Source organism: Pipra filicauda, unplaced genomic scaffold, assembly GCF_003945595.2.
Source record: "Pipra filicauda isolate LSUMZ 115617 unplaced genomic scaffold, ASM394559v2 scaffold240_size1633699_pilon, whole genome shotgun sequence".
In the NCBI taxonomy this organism is placed as follows: Eukaryota; Metazoa; Chordata; class Aves; order Passeriformes; family Pipridae; genus Pipra; species Pipra filicauda.
Window position 1 is genome coordinate 446,014 of NW_024104355.1, and position 26,617 is coordinate 472,630.

A 26,617-nucleotide genomic window follows, 5' to 3' on the forward strand; every position below is an offset into this window, starting at 1 on the left:
CATCTAAGCTCTGGCAAAACAATTTGCATAGTTGTGGCTATTGAGCTCTGGGAAGAAGAGAGGATTCTATTAATGCCTCCTGTAACTTCAAAGGGGAATCAATGTTAAGGATTTTTTGAAAGAAATTAAATTAGCTTTTTACTCCACCATATCAGCATTAAAAATGGACTAGTAGGTGTAACTATATATATACTATCACCTCATTAACAACGCGTTGGATCAGCAACTAAAATCTGTTTCAGAATTCCACAAAGCAACTCGCAGATTAAGAAGAAAGTTGCAAATCAAGGTTCTTCTCTCACAGTCTTTTGATGTTAATAAATACTTAACCATCAGTCTAGGAAATGTAATATACATCTGAAAATAGAATCTAATTCTAAATCACCCAATTAAAGGGGTGTAATATGAACCGCTTTGAGACATGCTCTGCCTCATTTATCTCAAACAGGAATAAGTAAAAGAGAACTTCACAGTACTTCTACCAACATTAGCTAGGGTAGCTACATCAGCTATTAAACGTATACCAAACTACACCTTGACACCCTGAAGAAGATCCTCAGAGCATCTCGGGGTGTTCTGTTGTGTGAACGTACACAGTTCTGTTTGGTTACAAAGTGATCGGTCCAGTGCAGTGCTTTAGTGTCAGAACAAACAAAGAATCCAAGAACCCTTAATACTGTGTGTTTCACATATATTTTTTGTTTATGCCTTTTGTTTTCTTTAAATTAAGAATTTTTTTTTTTAATGCGGGGTATCAGCAAATTCTGTAAATTGTGACATTCTAAGTAAATAACACAAAGAGATATACATAACCTTCAGAATAACTTGTGAGGTAAAGCTGTTTCCCTCGTGATGCCCATGGATATTACAATTGTTGCAACTGACATCACACACAATATGAAATTATTTATTGTGCACTGTTGCAACATGTAATAAAGAGACATAATGTGATTGGAAGGACTCCCATACGGCTGGTTCCTCTCTCCGAGCCCTAACAGTATCACACATAGTATCACAACGAGCGGCTTCAAAAATTACTTACCACAATTGACTGTGATCCTGGAAAGATTAACTAGGTAACTGCCTCAAAGAAGAGAGGATGCACGGGAAGCACATTTAATTGTTTCGCCATCACGAAGAATCAGCTATGCCTTCATAAGCATCAATTAATCAGGTGTATCCAGTACAGATCTCTGCCAGATAAGAGTAGGAAGGGTATGGCTCGGAGCGCAGAAAAATGAGGCTTACAGGGACGGCTGTACTAAAAACGCTCACAATTTTATTTTCCCATGAGACTGCGCTCCCTCTATAAGTTGCTCGTTAGTTTATTAGTTTGTTGTCGCAGCTGCCCTGCATGCCTCCTGCACGGTCCGGCTCGCTCCCCGGGGCGGAAGGGAGGAAATAAAACGCAAACTTCGGAAGCCCTTTGGGTGCCCAGCCGCACCTTCCCGAGGGCTGCGCTGGCGGCACCGCCCCGTCCCTCCGCAGGCTCCCCGGGCGGAGCTCGCTGGGGCGGACGGGACCTGCCGCCGCGGGACGGGCTCCCCGAGGGTGGGACGGGGCGGGCGGGGCTCGGGGCCGGGTGCCACTTGCCCCCCTCCCGACGCGGCTCCCGCCTGGCACACTCCACCCACCCGCGGATACTTGGGCGCCCCTGGACGGGCCGCCGGCATTTCCGCGGTGGGCGGCCGGAGGAGGTGACCCGGTGTGTCCCAGGCGGAGTGCCGTGGCCATGTCGCGGGGCCCCGCCGTGGCCGTGCGGCTCCTGGCGCTGCTGGTGAGTCCTGGGATGGCGCGGGGGTTCCCCGGTACCGGGGCGGCGGTTGCTGTGCGGGAAGAGGGGCGCGGGAGGTGGTACCGCCGCGGGGGGCTTGTGTGCGGCCGCCGGGGAGAGGCGTTCCCGTCGGGGTTTGGCAGCCTTCCCACCACCGGCCTGCCTGTGGCTAGGAACGAGTTTTCTTCCTTTCTTTGGGAATTAGATAAAAGCCATCGCCGTTTGATTGTCCGAAAGCAAGTGGAGGTAGAAAATCCCGACAGGAACGGTATCTGGGATGGGTGGGGTTGCTGAGGCGCTGGGAGGAACAGGAACACAGTGAAAGAGTTCACATTATCGCCGTCTTCATGTTCAGCATATTATCTGTACTAATAAATTGCACTACCCTTTTGAGGGAATAGTGCCAGGAAGGGAATACGAATCAAAAAGTTTAGAAGTCTCTATCACCTTAGAGAAATTACTATCTTAATAATCCAAGACACTTCAGGCTTCCTGCCCCCCTGCCCTCACCATTTTTCAGCCATCAGCCTTTAGACCTTCCATCCTATGAAATACTTTTTCAGGCTAAAAGCAAGGGCTGTCACATAACACACTGAGACCAAAACACCTGGTTTGTTGGATTTGGAATGATGCTTTCTAGGTGTTTCTAGCTGGTTTACAGCAAGCTCTCTGTCAGAGAGCCTTTCCAGGCTGGCAGAATGCCTGCGGAAGTCCGGCCGCCACCGCTCACACAAAGGTGCAGGTCAGGCCCTGGGCTGTGCCCTGAGCTGCTGAGCAGGGATCAGTAATGGCTCATTGCATGGTGAGGATGGAAAGTGTTGAGGATTGGGACCTCGCTCCCTGAGCTTGAGATCCTGCAAAATCAGATTTGTTATCTGGAGAACTGCCGTCTGATAACTTTGATATAGACATATGGTTGTCCACAAGTCAGCCAGCAACAGTTAACCCTGTTTTTTACAGCAAGCTAGGAGTTAGTTTGGTTGGAAAATGTTTAACCCTCATTTTGTCCAAAAGAACAGTGGAAAAACCTGTGGAGTGCTACTTGTGAAAAAGTTTTCACCAGTTCTTTGTGTAATACCTGAAGCCACACCATCGTCCATTTTAATAGGCTTGCACTGGCTCAGGATGCTTTTAGTTTTACCTGAAGAAAATTATTTTTCTCAATTCTCATCATCCTCGGTCTCAGCTAAAGCTGGGGCAGGGTATGGTGTACTGAAAGTCAACTCAGTTCGATGCCTAAAAGCCTCATTGTTGAATAGAATATTAGAACAAATAAGGCTGCCTTGGTTGGTGTCAGAAGTGAGAGAGAGGCACTGCTGGGTTTTGCACTTTTGGTTTTTTGATTTACTTTTTTTTCCTGATCTGGACAGAGTCATTCATGTGGCAGAAAGTCAAGTTGCTTCTTCAAGGGTTTCAGATTAGCGTCATTTATTTATTATTAATCTTAAGAAACTGCTGAAAAACAAGGCTAGTCTAAAAGTGTCTTCTCAAAGCATCTTCTATCTTAGACACAACAAAAATAGTAAGTTCTTCCTCTCCCAGTTTTTCCTGGAAGTATCTCTCGGTGCTCCCTCCCTGCCTGCAGGCTGCCTCCCTGTATCATCATCCCTGGGTACCTCACAGAGGTCACGGCAGATTTCCCCTGGTCCCTGCCTCTGACCCTTTTCCAGGAACGTTTGGGTGTGCTGAATGGTAGTGCACCCGTAGGGTTGGGCTTGACTTGGTGCATGTCCAGGGCACACACCCAGAGCCATGGGCCTGCCAGGTGGGCATGGCTATCAAGGATTATTAGACTGGGAAGTTTTTCAGTCATTTCTAAAGAGGGTGGATATCATGTCTTCAAGAGAAGAAATCTTAGAACACTTCCTGCATTTGAGTGAAAGAAGAGTTGAGAGAGATGTATGAATCTTACTATGGGAGTAGCAAAATTTACTTATTCTCTGAATGTCTTCCTCAGATTGTACTTCATTGATGTTTGGGATGTTAGACGTAGTCTGGGTATGGTGAAATTCAGGCTGAGTACATTAGATCACTACTGTAATGTCAGAGCCAGTAGCAGTTAATTTTCAGAAGTCATAGAAACAAGTTGAATAAAAAAATACCACAACATGATACTTAGTTTTACAAAGAGCAAAGGTGAGCTAATTCAAAGCAGCCCAGCTTCTGTTACCAGTAACATGTTGAAACATGGTAAAAGTTATTAACAAGCATCTGTGCATTGATTCACATTTTTATATTGTTCCAAAAAGCAGGGGAAACCAGCTATGGTGAGGTCTGAAGGCAGCTGAGAAATCCATAAGATCTGGTATTTTATCCATCCTATTGAACTAAAGTGGTGTGTAATTTTTGATACCAGACTTCAGAATAAAGTGAATCTGTCCAAGAGAGAGTAGAGGAAAGTGAAAAAATGCAATCCGAAGCCACAAAATCATGCTTTATGATTTTTGAAGGGAAATTAAAGAACTGAGAAAAGATAGAAAATGTAAGTTTGAAGATACATGAAAGGTAATTGTGAAGAAAAGGGAATGGCATTGTACAGTGAGAGCATTGTCGACATCTCAATATAGATGTTTGAGTCTCTGTTATGGTAAATGGAGATGCAGTGGATGCTGAGTACACCTGTTTGGTTGGATCAAATTGTGCTTTTGAAGCAAATCTCCAGTGTGAATTTTATCTCTCCTGGGAGAGATAAAATATATGTTGGGAGATGCATCAATCTGCTTGTGGATGTTTGATCTGTGGGACCAGACTAATTCTATTCTGAAGGAAAACCATCAAAACACAGGTTGTGTAGTGTTGGGATCTCAGTGTCAACTTCTTTGATCTAGAAATTCTCCCATACTGGGCTTACAAACTAAACATACTTACAGTCAGTAGTGCACAGAGAGAAGTAGATATGGGCTGGTTTTGGGGCAAGTTGAACTGCACTTTATCTCTTTGTATTAGCTATATTTCTGCTGATTATAACAGAAGTTTAGGCACTTAGCTTTTATTTATACACATAAATTTGTGTGCCTTACTCTGAAACTGAATCTCACACAAGCAGCAATATGGTCAACTTGCAAAGAGCTAAAAATTAGGATAATACAATGAAGATAAAAATTAATGAAGGTTTTCCATCTGTAAGACTATCTAGGCACCACCTTAGGTTAGTGAGGCTGAGGGACCTCCATCACTCATTTTTAAGAACAGGATAAGCAGTTTTCAGGAAGCACTTGGGTGTACTTTGTCTTTCAACAGGGCCAGGAGATGTACTAGTAGATAACCTTGGATGGTCCCCCTTGCTTGCTTCTCTAAGGTCTTCACTTGTCCATCATCTTCAACACCAAACTGACTCATGGAAGGTACAAGCTCCAAATCTCCCAACACAGAGCATACAGGAAAGATCACATTTCTAGGAATTACTGTTTCATGGCGTAGTGAATGCAGACACATACCTTCTTGGTTACTCAGTCTTTATATCTCTACAGTTAAGACTGTACGTTGAAACTCTGTCCTTCAGTCACTTCCTGACTATATATGAACAGGAATTTGGGCAAGAGCAGCCTTGCATGTCCTACACACAGCAGTCACTCCCTTCTTTCCCATGGCCTCTTGCTGATTACTGCTGCTATCCTGTAGTATTTCATTCCAATTTTGTTACTTCAGGCCTCACTTTTTCCACCTTGTGTTTTGTAACCATCCAGTTTTCTTCTGACAATGCATTCTCAGCTCTGTCATCAACAGGTGTCATCAGTAGATGTCTGGGTTTTGTGCCAAGGCTATGATTCACAACAAATGACAGACAGAGCTTTCCTACTCTTACTAAGCCATTTAACAGAAGGCAGCTATAGGGTATTATAAAAAGGGGAGAAATTCAGAATTTAATGTCTGTTGAATATGTGACGTTTCACTTGTCCTTGAAGAAAATGTCACTAAAAAGTGCTTTTTTTCCTATTTAAAATTTTTGGAACCTTTAAAAAATTTCAATAAAAAAATGTGAGATCCCTTTATATATTTGTTCCACATTTATTTATGCATCTTGTAAATAAAATTGCCATTCTTAAACATTTTTGTGGGTGTCTTTTAAGTCCCTTATGAGGCTCCGTGTGGACTACAGATTGAAAAGTGCAAGAGCAAAAGTATTTTTTACTATTTTAGCATTAAACTACGATGTTTTGAAGCCATTTGCTACTGTGTAAACAAATTGATTTTTATTTTTACTTGTCTTAATGAAAGACTTTCTGTCTGTAATGACTGATGGAATTTTCTACACTTTCTTGATATGCATCTCAGTGGAAGATCTGCTTATTCTTGAACTTCAGACGCTTTTGTTTATACTGGATACTCTCGGGTTTCCAGTGCAAGGAAACGTCTCACCACATACCTCTTATGTTCATTCAGTATTGAGGCAGAAACACTTCTTCAGTTTAACAGTAAGAACAACCAAGGATGTTTCCGATGACATCTTGACAATTATTCACAGAATCACAGAATATGCTGAGTTGGAAGGAACTCACAAGGATCATCGAGTCCAACCCTTAGGCCCCTCACAGGACCATCCCCAAGAGTCACACCATGTGCCTGGGAGCATCATCCAAACGCTTCTTGAACTCTGTCAGGCTTGGTGCTGTGACCACTTCTTGGGGAGCATGTTCCAACACCCAACCACACCTTTCAAAAGAGTTGTAGCTTCTGTTGGAATATCTTGACTATAAAGCAAAATTCTCCTGTCACTCTTGCTGGTATAATCTCATTCATAAAAATAAATTTTGGAAATCCATACAATTAATAAAACAAAATAAGACTAAGAATATTCATGAAAACAGCTTGGTCTAAGGTGTAAGATCCTGTAGCCTTCATGATGCATATCCATTAGGGAACTTACTGCTTGCTAATTTTTGTCTTTGGAATATCATCATGGCTGGGCTTTGTGAACAAAGATTTGGGAAGGGCTCTACCCACATTTGTTACAAGCACGTTGGTGGCTAAAAAGGCCGATACGAGATAGACACGTCCGGTTGCAAAAGGCACAGCAGAAAGACTCCTTAGATGGTATAATCTGCAAGGCACGATTCTTTCTGCATTGTCTTTTCTCCTCAAGAGTGATCCTGTGGGCATTCTCAAAAGCATCAGCAGCGTTATAGATGGTGTGTCTCCAGACCTCCTGATTGGAGGCCAGAGTAGACCAGTTATGTTGATCAATATGGCCAAGGCTGAGATGTTGTTTCAGGGAGTCCTTGTATCTTCTCTTCAGGGCTCCTCTCTTGCGGCAGCCAGTGGCAAGTTCACCATAAAGCAAGATCTTAGGGAGGCGGTGGTCCTTCATCCTGGAGACGTGCCCTGCCCATCGCAGCTGTGTTCTCATCAACATGGCCTCAATACTTGTGATAGCTGCTTGTTCTAGAACAGATGTATTAGTCACATAATCTGCTTAAGAATATATACATTGGGAAAATTATCATTTGAAAAAGAGTTTTGTTGTGCAAGTTGAAACAGAATTCTACTGTATTGCTCAACACAGTCCACTGCATTGTGTGGGGAAGAGATAACATCTTTTTTAAAAGAAGAAGCTGTCATCAATTCAGTAATCAAGGCTGAGTCAGAGGGAGGAATAGGCAAATAGGCAGAACCCAGTCAACAGACTAGAAACCAGTCAATGAGAATATAAAGAAATACTCCTTGACTTATTTGGGTAGAAAATCACCTTTTCTGAGCCTGCTTTGCCTTAGCAGTGGTATGCCTAAAAAAATAATCAGTAGGTAGTAATAGTTTTGAGAATAATAGCAGTATTCTCTACCTATCCAAAGCACAAAAGCTTGATTTGTAGGTTTCGTCTGCTGTAATAGCCTACGTTTTGTTGGTGCTGTTTCCCTACACCTACATGTTTTGCAGTTTGAGGGATGTTGGTACTTGCAGAGTCTTTGGTGCCTGGAGAGCGGACATAAACATGAGGTCTCTGGTAATTTGGCTGCGGCTCCAGTTCCTTCCAGCTGGGATTTGGCACCTAACTGAAGTGTAGCTGTCCTGGTGCCTGTAGAGGTGGGCAGTTGCAATACTGAATGTTGGCTTGTAAGGTTTTTGTCAGAGCAAGTGTGGTTTTCTTGCTAGCATGCACATGCCTCTGTCATGTTTAACTACATGATGCATGTATACCATTTATCCTCCCAACACGGTGCTAAGTCATGTACACCTCAGCAGTTGTTTTTGGTTAGTCCTTGCCTTTAAATATTATTTATCCTGTTTTGTTCTCTGATGTGACTGGTAACCCACCACAGCCGCAAATCCATGGTTTGCCCAGAAGAGGGATCTCCTCTGGAGTGCTGCTGTCAACTCTCGCTTGCTTCAATCAATAGCAAATTCTCATCAGTTTGGAATAATGAAGTGTTATTTAGCACTAAGGAACGGCTGTTTGAAAACTGCTATAAAGTCTGCATTCCTTAGAAAAAAACCTACTAATTTCTTATAATCTGTTCCGTGATGGAAGAAAAGTGAAAAATTAATAATTATTTTATTATAGTATGTGTTTTTAATGTCAATGGTTATGGGTGAATTTTTCAGAAGCTGTTATGGGTAAATAATAAATATTAATTTATAGAGGTCAGAAGCCTTTTCCTTATGGCTTTGCTGTTCTTATGAGGGAGGTCATGTCAGTTAAGTTTTAGTACTGCTAAAGTGACATAGAATTAATAATGGTTATCATAATTTCCATTGCAGATCTGTTTGAATTGTGGAAATGGACTCCACGTGAAGGTAGGATACAATGGACAACTTTTTATTTATCTGTGCCCAAAGTGACAAAGCCATGCCTTACTTCAGTTGACAAATATCTTGAATTTTACCATTTTCTGAAATGTAAAAGCTGCATAATGGATAAAGAAATGAAAGCTGAAATTAAGTTAATAGACTCCTACATCCATCACGCTAAGTGGCACTGAACTTTGAGAAAACTTCCCCTAAAATATTAAGTTTGTAAATAATGTTTTTGAAGTCTGTAAATGAAAACAACCACTATTTTATTGCATATGTTAATTGGAAATGTTTCCAGATGTTAATTGGAAGTCAACAGAGACAGTAGAGACTTAAGCTGGACAGAAGGATGACGGGTGTCATGCAGAGTGACAATGAGAGGTAGCTGAGCAAGGATAGCAGAGGCATTTGAGTGAGTTGAACTGAGGCCTGATATTTCACATATTCTGTTTCAGAGAGAAGTTTGAGTACAAGGCAGTATTGTTGGGATGGTAAACACAGTGATAAGGAGAAATGGTGGTTCAGAACAACCTTAATGCCAAAATTTTTCCCACATCTGATGATTAGCATTGAAATCTTCCTGATCAGATGTATTTTCACCAACCCCTGGTCATGGGAACTTGCTCATATATTTAAAGCATGTCTTACCTGCTTCTGTCTTGATGAAAAGACTAATGTAGTTTCCCTCTTCAAACAACTTGAGGAGCTCTTAGATTGTAACTGAAAAGGCTGATGCTGCTCCACAATTTTGAAGTCACTAGCTATCGGAAGTGCAAAAGCTATTCAGAAGTCCGGGCTACAGCAGCAATAAAGCATTTATCTGAAATGGCTAAATGTAATGCTGACATTCAGTCTTGTTTTTTCACAGGTTTATAATCGAAATGACAGGAGTGGCATGTTGTCTCATCCCAATAGCCTAGTCAGGCAGAAGCGAGAATGGACAGTCCCTCCAGCCTTCATACGGGAGGAAGAGGACAATTCCTATAAGAATCCAATTGCTAGAGTAAGCCCAGAAAAGAGATTAATACGGAATAGATATAAAAACAGAGATTAAAATGTAAAATAAGGGTGTGGCTGCCCTAAAAACACATGCACAAGTGTTTCTTTAATTTTAAAGGACTGTTGGATGTCAGTTGAATGTCGCCACATTTCCTTCTGTTTCCTTCCTTCATTAGATGTGTTACTTATGAAGCCTGATTTGGCTCAGTCTCATCTTTTCCCAGCCCCAGTTTTGACTAAACTTTTGGGAATGCGGTATCTTTGAGCTTTTTCACTCCACCACCCCTACTCAGCTGTGGTTGAACTTGGCAAGTGGGTCCCAAATATGCGGATGGTGATTGGGCAGGAGGGTGTAAATAGAGCATGATTATATATGCCTAGTCTTTTAGGAAACAGAGCTAAAAGTGACCAAGGCATTATCCTTTGTGCAAGAGTGATCTGCAGTTGGTTCAGCACCAGTGTTGAAACCTGGATGCACCACAGCTGTCACTTCAGCATACAAAGTGACTGCAGGTCATAGCTGGCTGTTACCCACTACTGGGGCTGCCCCTTGATGGTGGTGCTGGCCCAGTGCACATGTGCTTTTCCAAATGTTTTGGGTATTTTCTGACAGCAGGGAAAGGGTGTAATCTCTAGTCTGTGCAGCCTCTTCTACCTGTTCATCTCCAGGACTGACCGTTCTTCTTCTACCCTATCACTTCTCCATTCTGGTCATATTCACTAGCTTAGATCTGATCTTCTAGGTCATCTCCCTGCTCCAGATGTTTCTCATTTCCCTGAACCGGATCCTCAAACAGAACATGCAACTCTTCCTGCGTTCATCTCAACATCTCCACAGTCAAAGGAGTGCAGTGAAATGTGTTTAATATTTGCTTTTGTTTCCTCATTACAAAATAGCAAAAATATTTTATTGCACTTTTATACATGGTTTTATTTACTGAGTGCTATTTAATCTGTTATATTCCTGCTAGATACATTCAGATCTTGAAGATACAGGGATAGTAGTAACTTACACGATATCTGGTCAAGGAGTAACAGAACCCCCTTATGGATTATTTGTTATCAATGGAAAGACTGGAGACCTGAACATAACAGGAAGGGTGGACAGAGAAAAGACTCCAATGCTCCTTGTAAGTTGAAAATTAATTTTTTCCTTATAAGTGCCCTCCTGTTCATTTTTTTACTTATTGTCTTCAAATGTGTTTGCTTGAAATATTGTTAATATTTCTGGATATTTTTGTGTGTATGCATGCTTCTATTTCTAAGCATATGCTTATATAATGTCTAGATTTTGTTATATATAATATATGTATTTCTATTTTGCATATGTATTTATGTGTTTACAGTCACTCATTGGGTGTGCTTATTGTTTCTGTTTGTGTTATTATCAGCTCAGAGGTCATGCACTAGATAAGAATGGGGCAAAACTGGAAGAGCCAATAGATCTCCCAATTAAAGTTGTGGATATAAATGACAATTTTCCAGTGTTTTCACATGAAGTTTTTGTTGGTTCAATTGAAGAATTAAGCGAAACAGGTAACTTATTTTTAGATTTTTTTTTTCATTTAGCTTTTCCCAACACATGCAAGAGCACAGGTGAATATGCACTTCTCAGCAGTATATCTGCAGTAACAAGGGTACATTACCTTGCTGACATAAGCCAAATTATCCATGTCTGAATGCAAGCTTTTATTCAAGGCTAAGTTGTGTGGTATGATTAAGGGAGTTCACCTAAAGGCAACAGAGAACAATATTTCCTCTTGTTGACACCTTTGGTTTGATATCAAAGCTTCCACAAATCCAGGAACCAGAGTCCTTCAAGAGGAATTGCACAGAACATGCAATCTGCCTTCTGGCCTAGCAGTCACAGCCTATTTGGGAGGGACTTCACTCTGCCATGTTCATCCAAAGCCCTGCTTTGTCTATGAGCTGGAGAGGTATTTTGCTGTTAAACACATATGTCTGTGCCATAACCATTGAAGAACAAGTTAATACCCATTTTTCTATTGACATCAGTAAAGAAGATAAGAAAAGCTGGAATAAAACGACCTAATAAATACCTGACATTGTGTCCATTTCAGTGTCATGATAATTTGAAGAAACAAATTCTTGGGTAAGGTATTGAGTAACCTCAGCAATCTTTCAAGTCAGCAGCAGCTATATGTAATGGCTCTTTTCATGAATTCCCGCTAATGTTAAAACCTGGGCACTGGACACTGAGGTACACACTTTCTCAGAGGACAAAACCCTGAGCCATGAGTTACAAAGGGATTGCACTGTGGGGACCACCATGTATTTTCAGTGAAGCTGTTGGAGGGCATCAATACAGAGCAATTGTATTAACAGTGTTGAGGTAGAGGAATTATTAATGCTCCCTTTAGAATATTGTCTGAGGGAAATGTAGATTATTTTCAAAAACTTATGCTTTCTGCTCTGTCAGGATTATTGAGAAAAATCAGCCTGTTGTTTAATTAGTACATTGAAGTCTGTGAGTTACAGATATGTGGATACAGTCTTTTTCTTGGCTGGAGGATAAACTTTTAATATGTACATTTTGGTTTTAGGAACACTTCAGCTGTATTCATTACATAAATAAAGTCAAGAGCATCAGGCAGTTGTGTAGTTCATCTAACAAAATTATTTATTGTTGACATTACAATAAAAATATTTGCCAGTGCATGGTTGTATAAACAAGTACTGTATTTTGTTTGCTTTTTCCAGGTACAATTGTAATGAGGATAAATGCAACAGATGCAGATGAACCAAATAACCTAAATTCCAAAATTGCTTTCAGGATTGTGTCCCAAAGCCCTAGCGCTGCTTTCAGTATGGATAAGAATACTGGCGAAGTTCGAGTAGCAAAAATAAATCTTGACAGAGAGGTAAAAACCCCTCCCATTTTTATGTGGTCTTCTGGTGCCTGTTGTGTCACCCTCAGCTCAGCCTACAGGGTGAAGAGCTGGCCCTCTTACCTTTTTTCACCTTCCTTGGGATTAAAGCTTTTTCTGATTGATGCGTGTTTTTCAGGGATTGGGGAAGGAGGTGATGGGATTGAAGTTGTATTCCCCCATTACCTACCTAGGACAGCACCAGCCTGGTGGTTGTTGCTTTCTGTACCTCCTGTGCAGTCAGGGCAGCAGTTACACAAAGCAAGGGGTCGTTTCTTTCTGCTGGAGAGCATATGGCAAACACAGTGCAGACCGTCACCTGCAAAGCTGCTGGATTGCACCTGGATTTTTGTAGCCTGCTATGCAAATCGGGGTACAAAGAATTAGGATAGGTGCTGCTGTGAAACAGCATTTGAAAGCCACGTGTTGCCAGCGATGTCACCTGTGCTTGCAGAGTTTTCCTTGGCCAGCAGATGGGGATGGGGATGTTAGCTCTGCAGCTGAGGGACACAGCTCTGCCTCTAGCCCTGTCCTGACATGCAGATGTCACTGGTCCTGTCCTTGTTTATGGCCACTGATTTTTTTTTCCTTTTGCCATGTAAGTACAGTCTAACTCTTTGTGGGGAAGATGCAAAAGTCCCATATCCTTTTCAAAGCCTCAGTTTTACTCCTGCAGAGTCTGTCAAGTTAGTTGTGTGTGAGATGTACTTTAGATAGAGAGGAGTTATAATTGACCATGAAAGATATTACAAAAATGTAATAAAGATATAGAGAAAAGAATTTTTAGCCTTGATTAAACACTTTTTTCTTATCATGACAGACACAAAGTAGCTATTCTTTGGTGGTGGAAGCAAAAGACCGTGGTGGTCAATTAGGTGGGAATGCTGCAACATGTTCTTTAGAAATCAAGATTTTGGATGTCAATGACAATCTGCCTGTTGTTGAAAGTCATACAGTAAGTACATTTCTCACAATTTTTGACTTGTTCCTACACCTGCCAATATCCTGTTGCTTAATATGACATTGTGCAAAATTTCTTGCACTGGTGAAATGGTTTAAATGATCACATCCTTTTAAAGAGTAGTTTTTTGATTGCAGTTTGAAGGAAGCATTGAAGAAAACAGAGCAAATGTGGAAATTATGAGAATAAAAGTATTTGACAAAGATGAAGAGTTTTCTGATAACTGGCTGGCAAACTTTACATTTGTTTCTGGCAACGAAGATGGGTTTTTCCGTATAGTAACAGATACCCAAACAAATGAAGGAATTTTGACTGTTGTAAAGGTTAGTATAGATATTACAGATTCTTCTGTAATTAATAGAATAATTTATTCCATCTAAGTTGACAAACAAACTATATATATTCAGTTAACATATAAAAATGTACATTTACATGGTGGACACTCCTCCTTTGTCATATTCTTTTTTATGTATTCAGTAATTCTATGAAAATTAATATTTTTGTCCAGCTCTTCCATTTTCATTCTTTGTGATCTCCAATATATCTAGTAGGCCAGAAATTCCCAGGCTTCACTTGTCCTTTGGGCAACAGTACTAACATACTGTAAACTTGTTGATGTATACATATTTAAAGAAATAAAATTTCTTTATTTCCCCTGGCCACAGATAACATTGGAGGCAACACCTGAGCCATGAGCTACAGACTGTTTTATGAATATTCATAAGTTGAAATTATGAACCTATTTTCCATAGATGGAAACGTGTATTTTACAAATTTCACTTTCCCTTAGTCCACAAGAACTGAAAAAGCATGGTGCCTTAAGTACCTTTTTCTTTTCTTCCTTTTTCTTCCTTTTTTTTTCCTTTTTTTATTTTTTCTTTTTTTCTTCTTTTTCCTTTTTTCTTTTTTTTTCAGCTTTGATTTCCTTATCTGAAAGCTGCTAATTGTAAAAAAAAAAAATAATAATTGATGAGCATTATTAAGTAAATTCATTGGTTTAAAAAAAAAACCAAAATGTAAAATTGGAAGAGATAAATAATTGAGCACTGATTCACTGCAAGTACAGGCAAAAAATATGGTAGGATTCCTTGCATGTACCTTAAATTAGTTTTAATTCAATAATATAAAGCCATACTTATAGTGTCATCCACTAAAAATAAGAAGAGTGAGAGTAACATGTTAACAAACTTCTTCATACTGTAGCATCCTTATTGCTTAAATATTGCTTAAATACTTCCATCCTTATTACTTAAATAAGGATTCTACAGTATTATTTAAATATTAAATGTATGCATGCTGTCTAGATATCAGATTCTGACAAATACCGAATTTTTTTTTTATTTTTATTATTTTCTTTATTGCTCTAGGAGCTGGATTATGAAAAAATGCAAAGCGTAAACTTGGGCATTGTTGTTACAAACAAAGCAGAGTTCCACAAGTCAATTAAATCCAGTTACAAAGCACAAACAATTCCAATCAAAATTAAGGTGATTAATGTGCAGGAAGGCCCTGTGTTCCCTGGTGGCACAAAAATTATTGGAGCAAGTGAGAAACTGCAGATAAAACAGGTTATTGGACAGTATCAAGCCTATGATGAAGACACTGGAAAAATAGCAGAGCGCATTACGTAAGGTTTTTTTTTTAGCCCTCATAACTGAGTATGTTAGAAGTCACATCTTATTGTAAAAATGTGCATGTTGAACTGAAATAATTTCAAAGGCAAGAATTTTCTACTAAGCATAATTCACACCTTAAACTAAATCATTATCATCTTCTTCAGTATTCTATTATGCAATATTCTTTTGTAGTACATGGTGAGACGTGAGTGTTTAGGCTGAAGCTGTACATCCTTGCACAGTGTTTGTCATGCCTGTCTGCTTTCAAGAGTAGATTTACCCATCTGATTTCACTGTCTCCAGAAACATTAGGAAGAAATATGCAGAAACATCAATCAGTAGGACAGAAAAGGTGTACCATAGATACGTCTGCATGTGTGTGCTTGGATTTTGCATCATAGCTCTTCAGCTAGAATGTTATTGAATCACCACCATAGCTTTTACAAATGGTGTACAGCAGAGTTGCATAGCCCCTCTCTCCCATGCCCGTAGTACAGTGTCTCCTGGGTGGCTGATGCTCAGCTTTTGCTGAGAGCAAAGGTGGAGGGGAAGACAGTGACCAGCAGTGCAGCTCCCTCTCCTTTTTGGTCTTGCTCCGTGAGTGTACTTTCTGTAATCTCTCCACACCTAAATCCTGGCTTTAGGGTAAAAAGCAGGTTTCAACATTCAGCATAGGTTTATAGTTGAAACCAATTACAGTGGCAGGAGCATCAGACCTCAGACCTAGAGATTTGATCTCTGCTTTAAATGAAGAGTAAGCATACTGTAAAGATGTTTTTTCTGATGATGTTCGTTTTCCTCATTATAACTGTGTACATCTTTATATATGATTTTTATCAGATATGTGAAAGGAAGAGATCCAGCAAACTGGATCACTGTAGACTCAGTCACAGGTGAAATCCGACTTGCTAAAAAACTCGACTACGAATCATCTCATGTAGTAAATGGCACTTACACTATCACCATGTTGGGTGTAACTACTGGTAAGTTGAGAGGGTTTTATTTTCACCTTAATTGATTTGTTTGCCTTTCTACAACAGTAGTTGGTTTAGTCTGCCTATCTTTAAAGTTAGGCACAAAGTGCAGTTTCCCATAGGCTGTGTATTCAGAGGAGAGACGCAGGCTACACATTACCGTGGAATGGGTTCCCATGGTGCCTGTTTCTCCTCTTTGACTAGATGAAGGTGAATGTTTCGTAAAAGTTTTGCGAAGTTTGATAGGAACATCCCTTGTGAAGGTGGATATTGCCAATATCTCAGTATGCCAATTAGCAGACTTCATAGTCTCAACTCTTCTTGAATACTAAGCAAGAAAGAACTTCCCTGAACTTCTTGTGTATGTAATTGAAATTCTCCATTTATAATCTACATGTTACTGTGTAACCATACAGGAAATTTTTTTAAAGTTAAAATAATTTTAAAGTTAAAATAAAACAACTTGCCTTCATAAGAACTTTGTCAATATTTTTTATTAACATCGGGAATGAAATACTACTCTCATAAGCTCCACGGAGAGCTCTTTCAACTTACTTCAGTAATGTTGGTGGTTTGGAAAATATTAAGTTTTTTATTTTAAGATTAAATTTTTTTGCACAAATCAATTTAATTTTTCTTTTTTTAAAATTATAGATTCTCCTAAGAAAACGGTCACTGGCACAGTTGTCATTCAAGTTCAAGATGAGAATGATAACTGCCCAGTTATTGTGAACCCTGTGCAGACTGTGTGTTCAGATGCAAAATTAGTTGATGTTACAGCTAATGATTTGGATGGTTACCCAAATAGTGATCCCTTCAGCTTTACTGTCGTTGATGAGCCAGAAGGAACAGCAAAAAAATGGATAATTGCATCCAGAAATGGTAAGAAGATGTATTTTTACTTTCAGTTCTTTGGAGACCTGTTGTCATTTATTAATTCCAGGCAAACTGACAGTTTGGCTGATTCAGACCAAAAAAAACCCTATATATGGAGTCAAGCATTAAGACCATCACTTGCATTCTGCTCCCTTCTCTCCAGAGGTTATAAAAGCAGAGTCATGTTCTCTGGGGCATGTTGCCTTCCCTTAGCTGGACCATCTTTTCCTGGCTTGATGCCCCATATGAGGTAACCAGGATTTCATAGCTAATGCTGGAATCAAGCTATCTATCTTATCACAGAAAGCATGCAGTTGATGGAGGATGCTTTTTGTTAAAACTGAGCTTGGAGGTGTGGTTGTGTTACTGGCTGCAGTTGCTCTAATTTACAAATAAATAAATCTGTCTGCATAGTGGACCTCGAAAAGGAGAAATACAGTGTAACCTGTCTAAAGATTGTCCAGCATGATAGGAACAAAAGCAAAGCAGAAAGCATAAATAATTTTAACAAGTATTTCAAAATTAAATGAGCATTTTCTTATATTTCCATTCATATCAGCCTGAAAAATGCTCAAAGGAAATGCTTCAGGTAGATTCAAGGCACAAGAAAACAATTTGTTTCCTTCTCAAACTCATTATTCTGCCCTCTGCAATCCTACACTGCAAAGCAATCAGCAGAGGCATCCTAATGGCCAAGTTTAGGACCAAGAAAGAATCTTAGTTTTCATCACCTTGCTTGCAGCCAGACTAGTAGTAATTGTAAGGATCACAGCTTTTCCAAATAGGGTAGCGTTGGCAGCTGGGAACATCATCTGGACGTAGACAGCAAGCTGTTCATGAGCCAGCAGTGTGCTCTTTTGGCCAAGAAAGCCAATGGTATCCTGGGGTGCATTTGGGAGAGCATTGGCAGCAGGTTAATGGAGGTCCTGCACGTCCTGCCCTTCTACTCAACTGTAGTGAGGCCATATCTGGAGTGCTGGGTCCAGTTCTGGGCTCCTTGGTGCAAGAGAGACATGGAGCTCCTGGAGCAGTTCCAGCAGAGGGCAACAAAGGTGATTAAGGGACTGGAGCATCTCTCTTACAAGGAAGTGCTGAGAGATCTGGGCCTGTTCAGCCTCAAGAAGAGACAACTGAGAGGGGCCCTCATCAATGCCTATAAGTACTTGAAGGGAGGGTGTCAGGAGGGTGGGGCCAGGCTCTTCTCAGTGATGCCACCCACTAGAACAAGAAGCAATTGGCAGAAACTGATTCACCAGAAGTTCCACCTGAATATGAGGAAGAACTTCTTTACTGTGTGGGTGACCATGCACTGGAACAGACTGCCCAGAGAGGTTGTGGAGTCTCCCTCGATGGAGATATTCAAGAACTGTCTGGACACAATTCTCTCCCATGTGCTCTGGTATGACTCTGCTTGAGCAGGGAGGTTGGATCCGATGACCCACTGTGGTCCCTTCCAATGTTACCCATTCTCTGATTCTGTGATCTCCTGCCTAGTTGGGCCTTGACATGACACAGCCACAGGAGCAGATGTTATGTTGGCTCCTTGTTCTCTGCCTGTGGCTACAATAGATTAATCTCCTAAAGATTGAAGCTGGGTTTTTTTGAGTTCAGCCTTCATCTATCTGGATATTGTGGTTGATACTATATAGGTGATTGGACTTCCATAGTAAGTCTCTGGTGGTGTGAAACTTCAAAATTATGTGAGGCTGCAAGCGAGCATGGCTGCTTTGTTACCAGCATGAATTACTTGATAAAAATAAAAGCACATGTACTGTAAATAGCAGCAGCTAATTAAACTTAATTCCATTGCATTGGTTAGAGGGGCTTTGTTGGGAGACTGTGAAGGGGTTTTTTTTACTGAGTTTATGGGAGTCAATTTTCTCTCCACTCATTTCTTGTATTTTCTTTTTATTTAACCCCGCCCCTGGCCACTTCTGCCTCAGACACAAGCATACAGCTGCTACCACAAAACCTGAAGCCAGGCAGAACTGAAGTTCCCATCTTAATAAAGGATTTCCAAGGCCTCAGCTGTGCTGCACCACAGTCTTTGCAGTTGACTGTTTGTGAGTGTACAGATGACGGTGTGTGCCAAGAGAGGTTTATTGGCAATAAGTCAGTGGGTCTGGGACCAGCAGCAGTTGCACTAATCATCCTGGCATTTTTACTTTTGCTGCGTAAGTAATTGTTTCATATTATCTCAGAAGTACTGTAAATATGGTCTGCAAAGCATCAGGAAAGAAATAGTCCAGTTCCCAAGTTTTATCATCTTGATATATTCTGTGTAAACTCCTAGTCTTGTGGGAAGTCATGGCAGATCCCCAGCTAAATTTTGGTGATATCAGCGTTTCAACCTCAAAGGATTTCAAGCTGTGCATTTTAAAATTAATATGAACAACTTTAATATTTGTTTATGGTGCTGTAAATAACAGGTGGGGAAGCAGTGAGGAATCCTTTTGGTGTTCCCACGTGTCCCCAGGTGAGCCCTAATTCTTCCTACTCAAACCACAGTGCATTCTCCACTCTCTTCTCTGTCACTGCAGGTCTGCTGCCTTGCTCAGAGCAGCATGTGATGTTGTTCTTTAATGAGACAAAATAGAAGCTCGAAATAAGAGACAAATACTTGTAGTCAGGGTATGGCCATATGTAGCAGTGCTGCATTTAAACTCACAATAATTTATTGCTTGTGCTGGCAGCAATCTAACTGTGATAAAACAAAGTTCATGCCACGGGAATAATATGCTCTGCTCCTGAAAGTGGGTTATTTTGAGTTCCCCGGGCAACACTCTAGCCAAGTGAAAGGAGTGGTAAGGTGGAATTTATGTGATGCCATGTTGTTATCTAGTAATAAAAGAACGGGAGGAGTTAGAAATGCTGAGGTTGTACAGTCATATCAGGGCTTGGGTTTGGTATATGAAATCTTTAATAGAAGTGTATCTACCTTCATGTGTGGTTATCTGCAGGATTCAGGCCCTGACGTGTTAATTGTCAGTTTACTCTCTAGGAAACTGGCCTGGCATATGTTTCTAGTAAATGCCTTGTTTGGGAACCTGTCTTTAGTCCTTGTCAGCCCTCATACTGATCACTAGCTCATTAAAGATACATTTAGATATGGGAGCTGGCCATACTTATACTGGCTGTTAGTATGCTTAGGCCCTAACAATCACATAGTTAATGGCAATCTTCTGTTTCCCTGTAGTTATTCCACTGTTACTGCTGCTGTGTCCTTGTGGCTCGGGAGCAATAGGATTTGGTGGAGCAAAAACATTTGCTGCAATACCAGACTGCAGTGAAGCAATGCTGCGTCAGTGGAACAGCGAAGGAGCAGCTCCTGAGGAGAAGGCATGTATCCCTGATAGCATTTCTCTTTGATTTCTGTTCCAGTGTTCATTTTGGCACTTGATGCCTTTTCCACATCACAGGCTGATGTTTTAAAGCTCTACAGAAGATTTTAGTAATACATGAACATTAATTAAAATTAACCCTGTGAGGCTCAGCGAAGGATGTGTGGAAGATGGATTCCACCAGCAGCTGTAGAAAAAGCAACCGTAGCACTTTCCATAGGGAAAGCAATCAAGCAAATGTTGATGGTATCTGAGCAGAAGATAGGACTGTGGGAAAACCATCAAATCTATAGAGAGTGAAACATTTGCATTTGCAAGCCTGGAATGTTCCTCACCCCTTTGGGAGCATGGTAAAGCAGAAAGAGAATGGGTTATAAAGCTTAGCTGCTTCTTGTTGGTTTAAAGTTTAAGACTGTGTTTTAAATTACTTCCCTGTGTATTTTCTAAACAGAAGAAACAATTAAAAAAGAGAAAGGCAGAAAAAAAGTGCAAATCTGCAGAGGGAACAGTGAATGCCAAGGGAAGTTTGCTTTCTGTTGTTATGCTACAAAACAAAGTTTTCCAAAAAAAGGGCATGACACTGACATGCTTTTGCACAATAACAAACAGAGGGTGAAAGACTTTGATTTAGGCCCAATGCTCACACCAAATTCTTGTTAAAAGATAATTAAGAGGGAAGCCAAACTGCTAGGAGAAAACAAAGGGGCAGCCTTTTTTTAGTGTTTTGGTTTTTGTTTTGGGTTTTTTTTTTACGCTTTCAATCCTCTAAGTTTCAAGAAAACAGTGATCTGTAGAAACATTGCCATGATCCTTCTTGGGAATACAGTTGTGGAAGCTGCACCCTGTTTCAGGACGCCTTTCACTCTTTGCAGCAACACGTATAAGTGCAAATTCAAACAAGTCATAAGACAGCACCCTCCCAGGTCCCACCCAGCCCCACTCTGGTTTGGTGAGTTCCATGTGCTAGACAGCAAAGCTTTCATGTCACATCTTAATTTGTCTTATTTATGTAGCCAGTGCTAAGCTTCATTCCACCCACTGCACTGGGGAACTCAAGAGGAGCAACAACAGCAGCGGCAGCAGCAGCAGCAGGAGGAATGAGTGGAGGCGAAACTGTAACAGCAACAGGCAGCTCTGTCTCTCACGTGGGAGAGCATCACAACACTATAACCAAGGAAAGATGGGAAGAGCAAAGACATCTTCTTTCCAGTGCCGAGCATGGAGCCATGGCAGCTGGAGCAGCTGAAGGCATGGCAGGTATAGAGGGCAAGACAGTGGTGTCTGGAGGAGGACTTGCAGTGGGAGCGGCAGGAGCTATGAATGAAGAATTTTTAAGAGACTACTTCAATGACGTAAGCATATGACCCAAAAATAACAGTATTTTGATATTTACACTTAGCATTGTGAAATTTTGTTCATTTTACTACAAACACAGATGAGTAGATAATTGTGTATAAACAGTCTTGATACAGCGCCCAATGTTGTATGCATGTGGAGTCGGGGGCATTAAGGATTTTTGGATTAGCCTCATGTGCAAGGCTTAGAGCATGACAGTGCTCGGTTTTATAGCACTGAGTGCTTGCAAGGTGTCCCACAAATAGACCTTCCTCTCAAGGAAGGTTCTTTGGAATGGGATCCAGGAGGCCGTTGCCCAGGAAAAAGCCAGGAGAAAGACTAGATGATCTAAATCTCAGGGACTTAGGCCTGTAGGAAGGCACCTGTGACTCATCATGAGTCAGAGCTACAAACTTTACCATGAAGCAGGTTTTGGAAAGATAAGCTAAAGATGTCAAACGTTAGAGGGTGGGTCTGCCTTTTCAAAATAGCTGACGTGCTGTTTGCCCAACAGCCTGGGTAAAGGGCCATTCATCAAAAGCCTGTAAGGCACATGTTGCAATCTCTTTTCTACATTTTTTTTTTTTTATTTACTGACCTAACCATTGGCCAGTAGGCTGTTCCTACTCATTGCAAGTATTCCTCTTTGTGTAATGCACATCGTTAGTCTTTTGGCTGGTGATCTCCTTATAGTGAAAGTTTCACTTCCATACCTGTACAAACACCTTCCAGCTGGCTGCTGATGTGGTTTTGCAGGGGAGTAGCTGTTCAGATTTGAATCACCACCTCAGGCCAGGGAAGAATTTGAGCTTTAGATACTTGTACATCTTGAAGTGCTCTAGCTGCTGGTCTTCTGGGTGAACAGACACAACAGTAGCAATCTGCTTTCCTTCCAGTCTTTGTGCTTCCTAATATTAAGACATACTTTAAGCATAGCTGCCTGATGAAGTCCTGCAGGACGGAAATCATACTCAATACTCTGTACAACTCCTGTGAGGCTAAAATATCTCAGATTATAAGGGTGCGGAAACAGACAAGTAACCAAATCAAATAGTTTCAGATGTGTGATAATTTTTTTAGCAGAATCTTGGTTCATGTGCCTACTCCCAGAATCAAATGCAAATAAACATATAGTTGGTTTGGGTCTGGATATATACCACATTACACAGATGCCTGAGCTAATATGAACTCTAGAACATAAAATGTGGCAGAAGGGTGGTTCTGAGCACAAACCAGGAACCATATTATATAAAGCTGGTTCAGCAGGCTCAGAGGATTTGGCTGTCTTCACTTCTAGAATTGGAGCTGACACGCACATGTACACAGATATTTGTGCTAGCACCACAGCAGCTCCATTGCAGACACTGCTTTCAGATTGAGCTGACCCTGTAAGCACTGTAGTCAGAACCCATGAGCCCTCCGTGTTGCCAAATGTCCTGCATAGTCTAAGAATTTACATCATGAGTCCATCATGTATGAGACTATGTATCCATACTTACCAATCCATTCGACTTGTTGATTTGTTTGCTGTTGGGCATCTTGGGTGTGATCCTGGAGGCTGTGCTAGTGCAAAGGACCATGGCAGGTGAGAACATGTCAGCATGTACTCATTAAATGTTTGTTTAAATGTTAGAATACTCTCAGGCATGCTATCGGGATTCTTTCACAAACACCTAGTTAGAGGTGAAGTTCATTCACTGACCTAAGTTAAAACAATCTCTTTGTGAATATGGAGCAGTATCACAAATGGCACAACTACTGGAAGGAACAGCAGCAGGTGGTGATAGTATCAAAGGTTTTCAATTTAATCTCAGATTTTTCTTCTCATCAAGTGTGCTTTCAAGTTCAGACCAACTTCAAAAAAGCAAAAAACCCTTTTATGCGTGGCCCTCATATGGTTGACACTTTCTGTGGGTTCAGTTTATTTTTTTATTTCAACCTTTTTAACCAAACATTCCTGATTTTTCAAAATCGTTATGTATAGAGCTGACATTGATGAACTTTTGCTTGCTTTTGTTTTCTGTCTGTAGAAAGCTGTCTCTTTTGCGGATGAAGATGAAGCACAAGCTGCCAAAGACTGTCTCCTGGTTTATTCCCAGGGAGAATCAGGCTCCCCTCATGGCTCCGTCGGCTGCTGCAGCTTTATCGAGGGAGATCTTGATGACCATTTTCTTGATGATTTAGGAGACAAATTTAAGACTCTAGCAGAAATATGCATGGGCAGACAGATCAACATGAAAGATGGTGGTTCCAGGAGCGAATCAGGTTTCAGTCTTAATGACACAAAGTCGCAGTTCTTAGATCAGCAAAATGCTTCTAGCTCTGAACAAGCCTTTGCCTTGGGCAGTCATTTCCAGCCCGCCCCGCCAGTGCACACAGGCAGTGGCACAGGAGAAGACACCTTGTCCAAGGAAGTGGTCACAGAAACAACCTTTTCATCCCATTCTGGGCAGCACAATGCCCAGCCCCTTCCCACAGCCCATGCGGAGACCAATGTCAGCATGACACAAGCATCCTATTCTGTGGGGGCTCCTGCCCACTCAGCCGGTGTCTTTCTAGACCCCCAGTTTAAGGAGAATGTAGTGGTGACAGAGAGAGTGCTGGCACCTGCATCGAGCATTCAGAGTATGGTAAAAATCCCTGATTTGCCACATGGAAGTAATGTGGTGGTTACAGAGAGGATGGTGAAGTCGGCAGGTGCAGGGCCAGGAGCCCTGATGGTTCAGGATCTTCCCGACTCCAAGTATGTCGTGGTGAGGGAGCGAGAGAGGGTACTTGTGCCTGCTGCAGAGCAGGGCTCACTCAGCTTCCCCACTCCGGCAGAGGAACGCAGCATGGTAGTGAATGAAAGGGTGGTAACAGCCTCGGGGCTGCAGAGCAAAGCTGAACAGGCTGCAGGTGCCAGCTTAGGAAGGCAAGAGCATGTGTTGATTACAGACTCTCCACTTAACCTTATGGGCTCCAGCTTAGAAGGGCCATCTCCTGCCAGTGCCACACTGAGCAAGTCTTCCAGGGTCACCAAGTACAGCACGGTGCAGTACACTCGCTCATAGCTTGGCTCCTCACAGGGGTGACAGTGTCCGGCACCCTTGTGTCTGTATGCATCTTGCCTTGGGCTCTTCCATGAGATCTGAATTTGCTGGAGCTTCCAGAATGACATGTACTCACTTGCACTAGTTTGTATAAATGTGGATTATATGACCAGGAAGCAAGTAAGGAAATCTGCTGTTACTATTATGTAACATTGGCAGCAATGCTTTTGAAGTGGGAAGATGTGGAAAATATATTTTTTTTTCTTGTTTGCTATATTTATAATTGCTTTTTATTATTCAGTTAGTGTAATAATACCACATTACCAGAGCTGCATAATTACGGAAAACCATGAAAAAAAATCTCAAATCTAGTGACGGATAGTAGCATGCAAAGCACAAGTTAGGTTTCTGAACTGCTCTTGAATGTATCTGCTGAAGTCCTCCCACGAGGTGAATCAATTTCTCATTTTGTGTTTGCCACCTATTACCTTGTGGGCCAGGGAAGCTTCTGAGCTGCAGATCTCTGCACCTTGGTGACTTGCTAAGAAATCTCTCGTCCCTGAGAAGCCCAGGCCACCAGCGTCAGTACATCTTCAGGGCAGTGGTGTGTTGATCTCCTGAAGGGCTGTCACAACTTTGGGTTATCAGCATTTGTAACTTAAGCAATCAATACTTGCACATTAGCACAGGGGTTAGAGACAGCAAGTAGCAAAAAAGCTGAACACTGCAATTTTTTTGTCACCTCAGTGTAAGAATTCTGTTACTTGGTGTAGGTCTACACTGACATGGACAAGTAAGCATTTGCATCACGTACATTTTTCACTGGCTCCTAATTGGTCCTTTATTTAACATATGAGAAACAGCTAAAACTTACCTTACCTTTAGAGGCAGAGATTCAGACAGTGGCTTTGTTAGCAAAGTTTATGGCCCTTAGACATCTGTAGGATCTTATTTACAAGTGCAATTAGGTATTTGCAATTCTGTCTGTGAACTCTCAGATACAGAAATGCAGCCTGGTATGTATGAGGTTCCCCTGGTTCCAGTACAAGAGCTCAGGTGGCCTTTATAGTGCTGTGTAATGGCAGCTTTATTTGGCTCTGACAAGACAAGAGAAAGCTCCCTTTAGGTCTGCAACACTTGAGACTACTTTTATTTCCTGGAAGTTTATGTGGTAAAAGCAGAAGACAGTACTGCACTGTTTGGCAGTATGTATATATGCACATGTAAATATTTGTATGCTGTTTGCAACATTTAAAAGTTAATTTTATAAAGAAAAAACTGTCATATACTCCTCGTGTTTTCTCAGAGTAGATCAGGTATTGGTACTGTGTTTATCTCATACCTGTGAAATCAGCAAGGTGGTCATATGGTACTGCAAATCCTGTGGATCTGCAGAGCTTTCAGGTTGTCTCCATCTCTCCTGGAGTTTTCCTGCAGCTGCAGTGTTATGTTTTCCAATGATATGTTTTGCCTTTGACTAGAAATGCTTTCAGTGTGTTTCATTTTACTAATAATGATGTAAAAGTTGCTTCAAAAACATAAACATATAAACTAGGAACCATGACTATGCTCAACATGACAGATGTGCCATTATATGAAGTAGAGTAGTATTTCCAAACAAATCAAACTACTTTCTTGCTTGGACCTTTGGTTATTTCTTACACTTTGTTTTTAAAATATGTGTATTTACTTTTAAGCAAGCCTGCGGTTCTAAGTGGTCACCACTTTCCTGACTCTCTAATGGAATATCTCTATGGGTTTATGCAATCTTAAAATAAAGGACTCTACTGTATTTTTTGGTTCTTCATTCAGGCAGCTACCCCAGTTAAAACACTGACATTCCTATTACAAATAAAGAGTTTAAAGATGGAATGAGAACTGGGATTTCCCAAACAGCCTGAAGGAATATATGAAAGATGCAGATGTAATAAAAGTTGGTGTCCTGCTAACTTAGAGATTCTGAAAAAACTGTGAAATCTGCCTTCTGGTTAAGTGGACTAAATTCTATAATAATTTGATGCAAGACAACAGCATTCTAGGCACAGTTTTACTGGGCTCTGAGTCAAACTCTTCTGATCAGTTTATACAGACA

At 41.0% G+C, this 26,617-nt stretch overlaps 1 protein-coding gene across 1 annotated transcript; it reads left to right on the forward strand.

The window, feature by feature from the left end:
- Positions 1 to 1,732: 1,732 nt before the first annotated feature.
- On the forward strand, positions 1,733 to 26,317 carry DSG2 (desmoglein 2). The gene is made up of 15 exons (XM_027749931.2): positions 1,733 to 1,777; positions 8,471 to 8,506; positions 9,372 to 9,506; positions 10,474 to 10,632; positions 10,894 to 11,038; positions 12,224 to 12,384; positions 13,211 to 13,345; positions 13,489 to 13,674; positions 14,719 to 14,978; positions 15,808 to 15,950; positions 16,596 to 16,823; positions 18,761 to 18,991; positions 20,014 to 20,156; positions 21,172 to 21,510; positions 23,524 to 26,317. Exons 1-15 carry the CDS (start codon positions 1,733 to 1,735, stop codon positions 24,544 to 24,546), a joined length of 3,369 nt encoding a protein of 1,122 aa, XP_027605732.1. The 3' UTR covers positions 24,547 to 26,317.
- Positions 26,318 to 26,617: the final 300 nt, after the last annotated feature.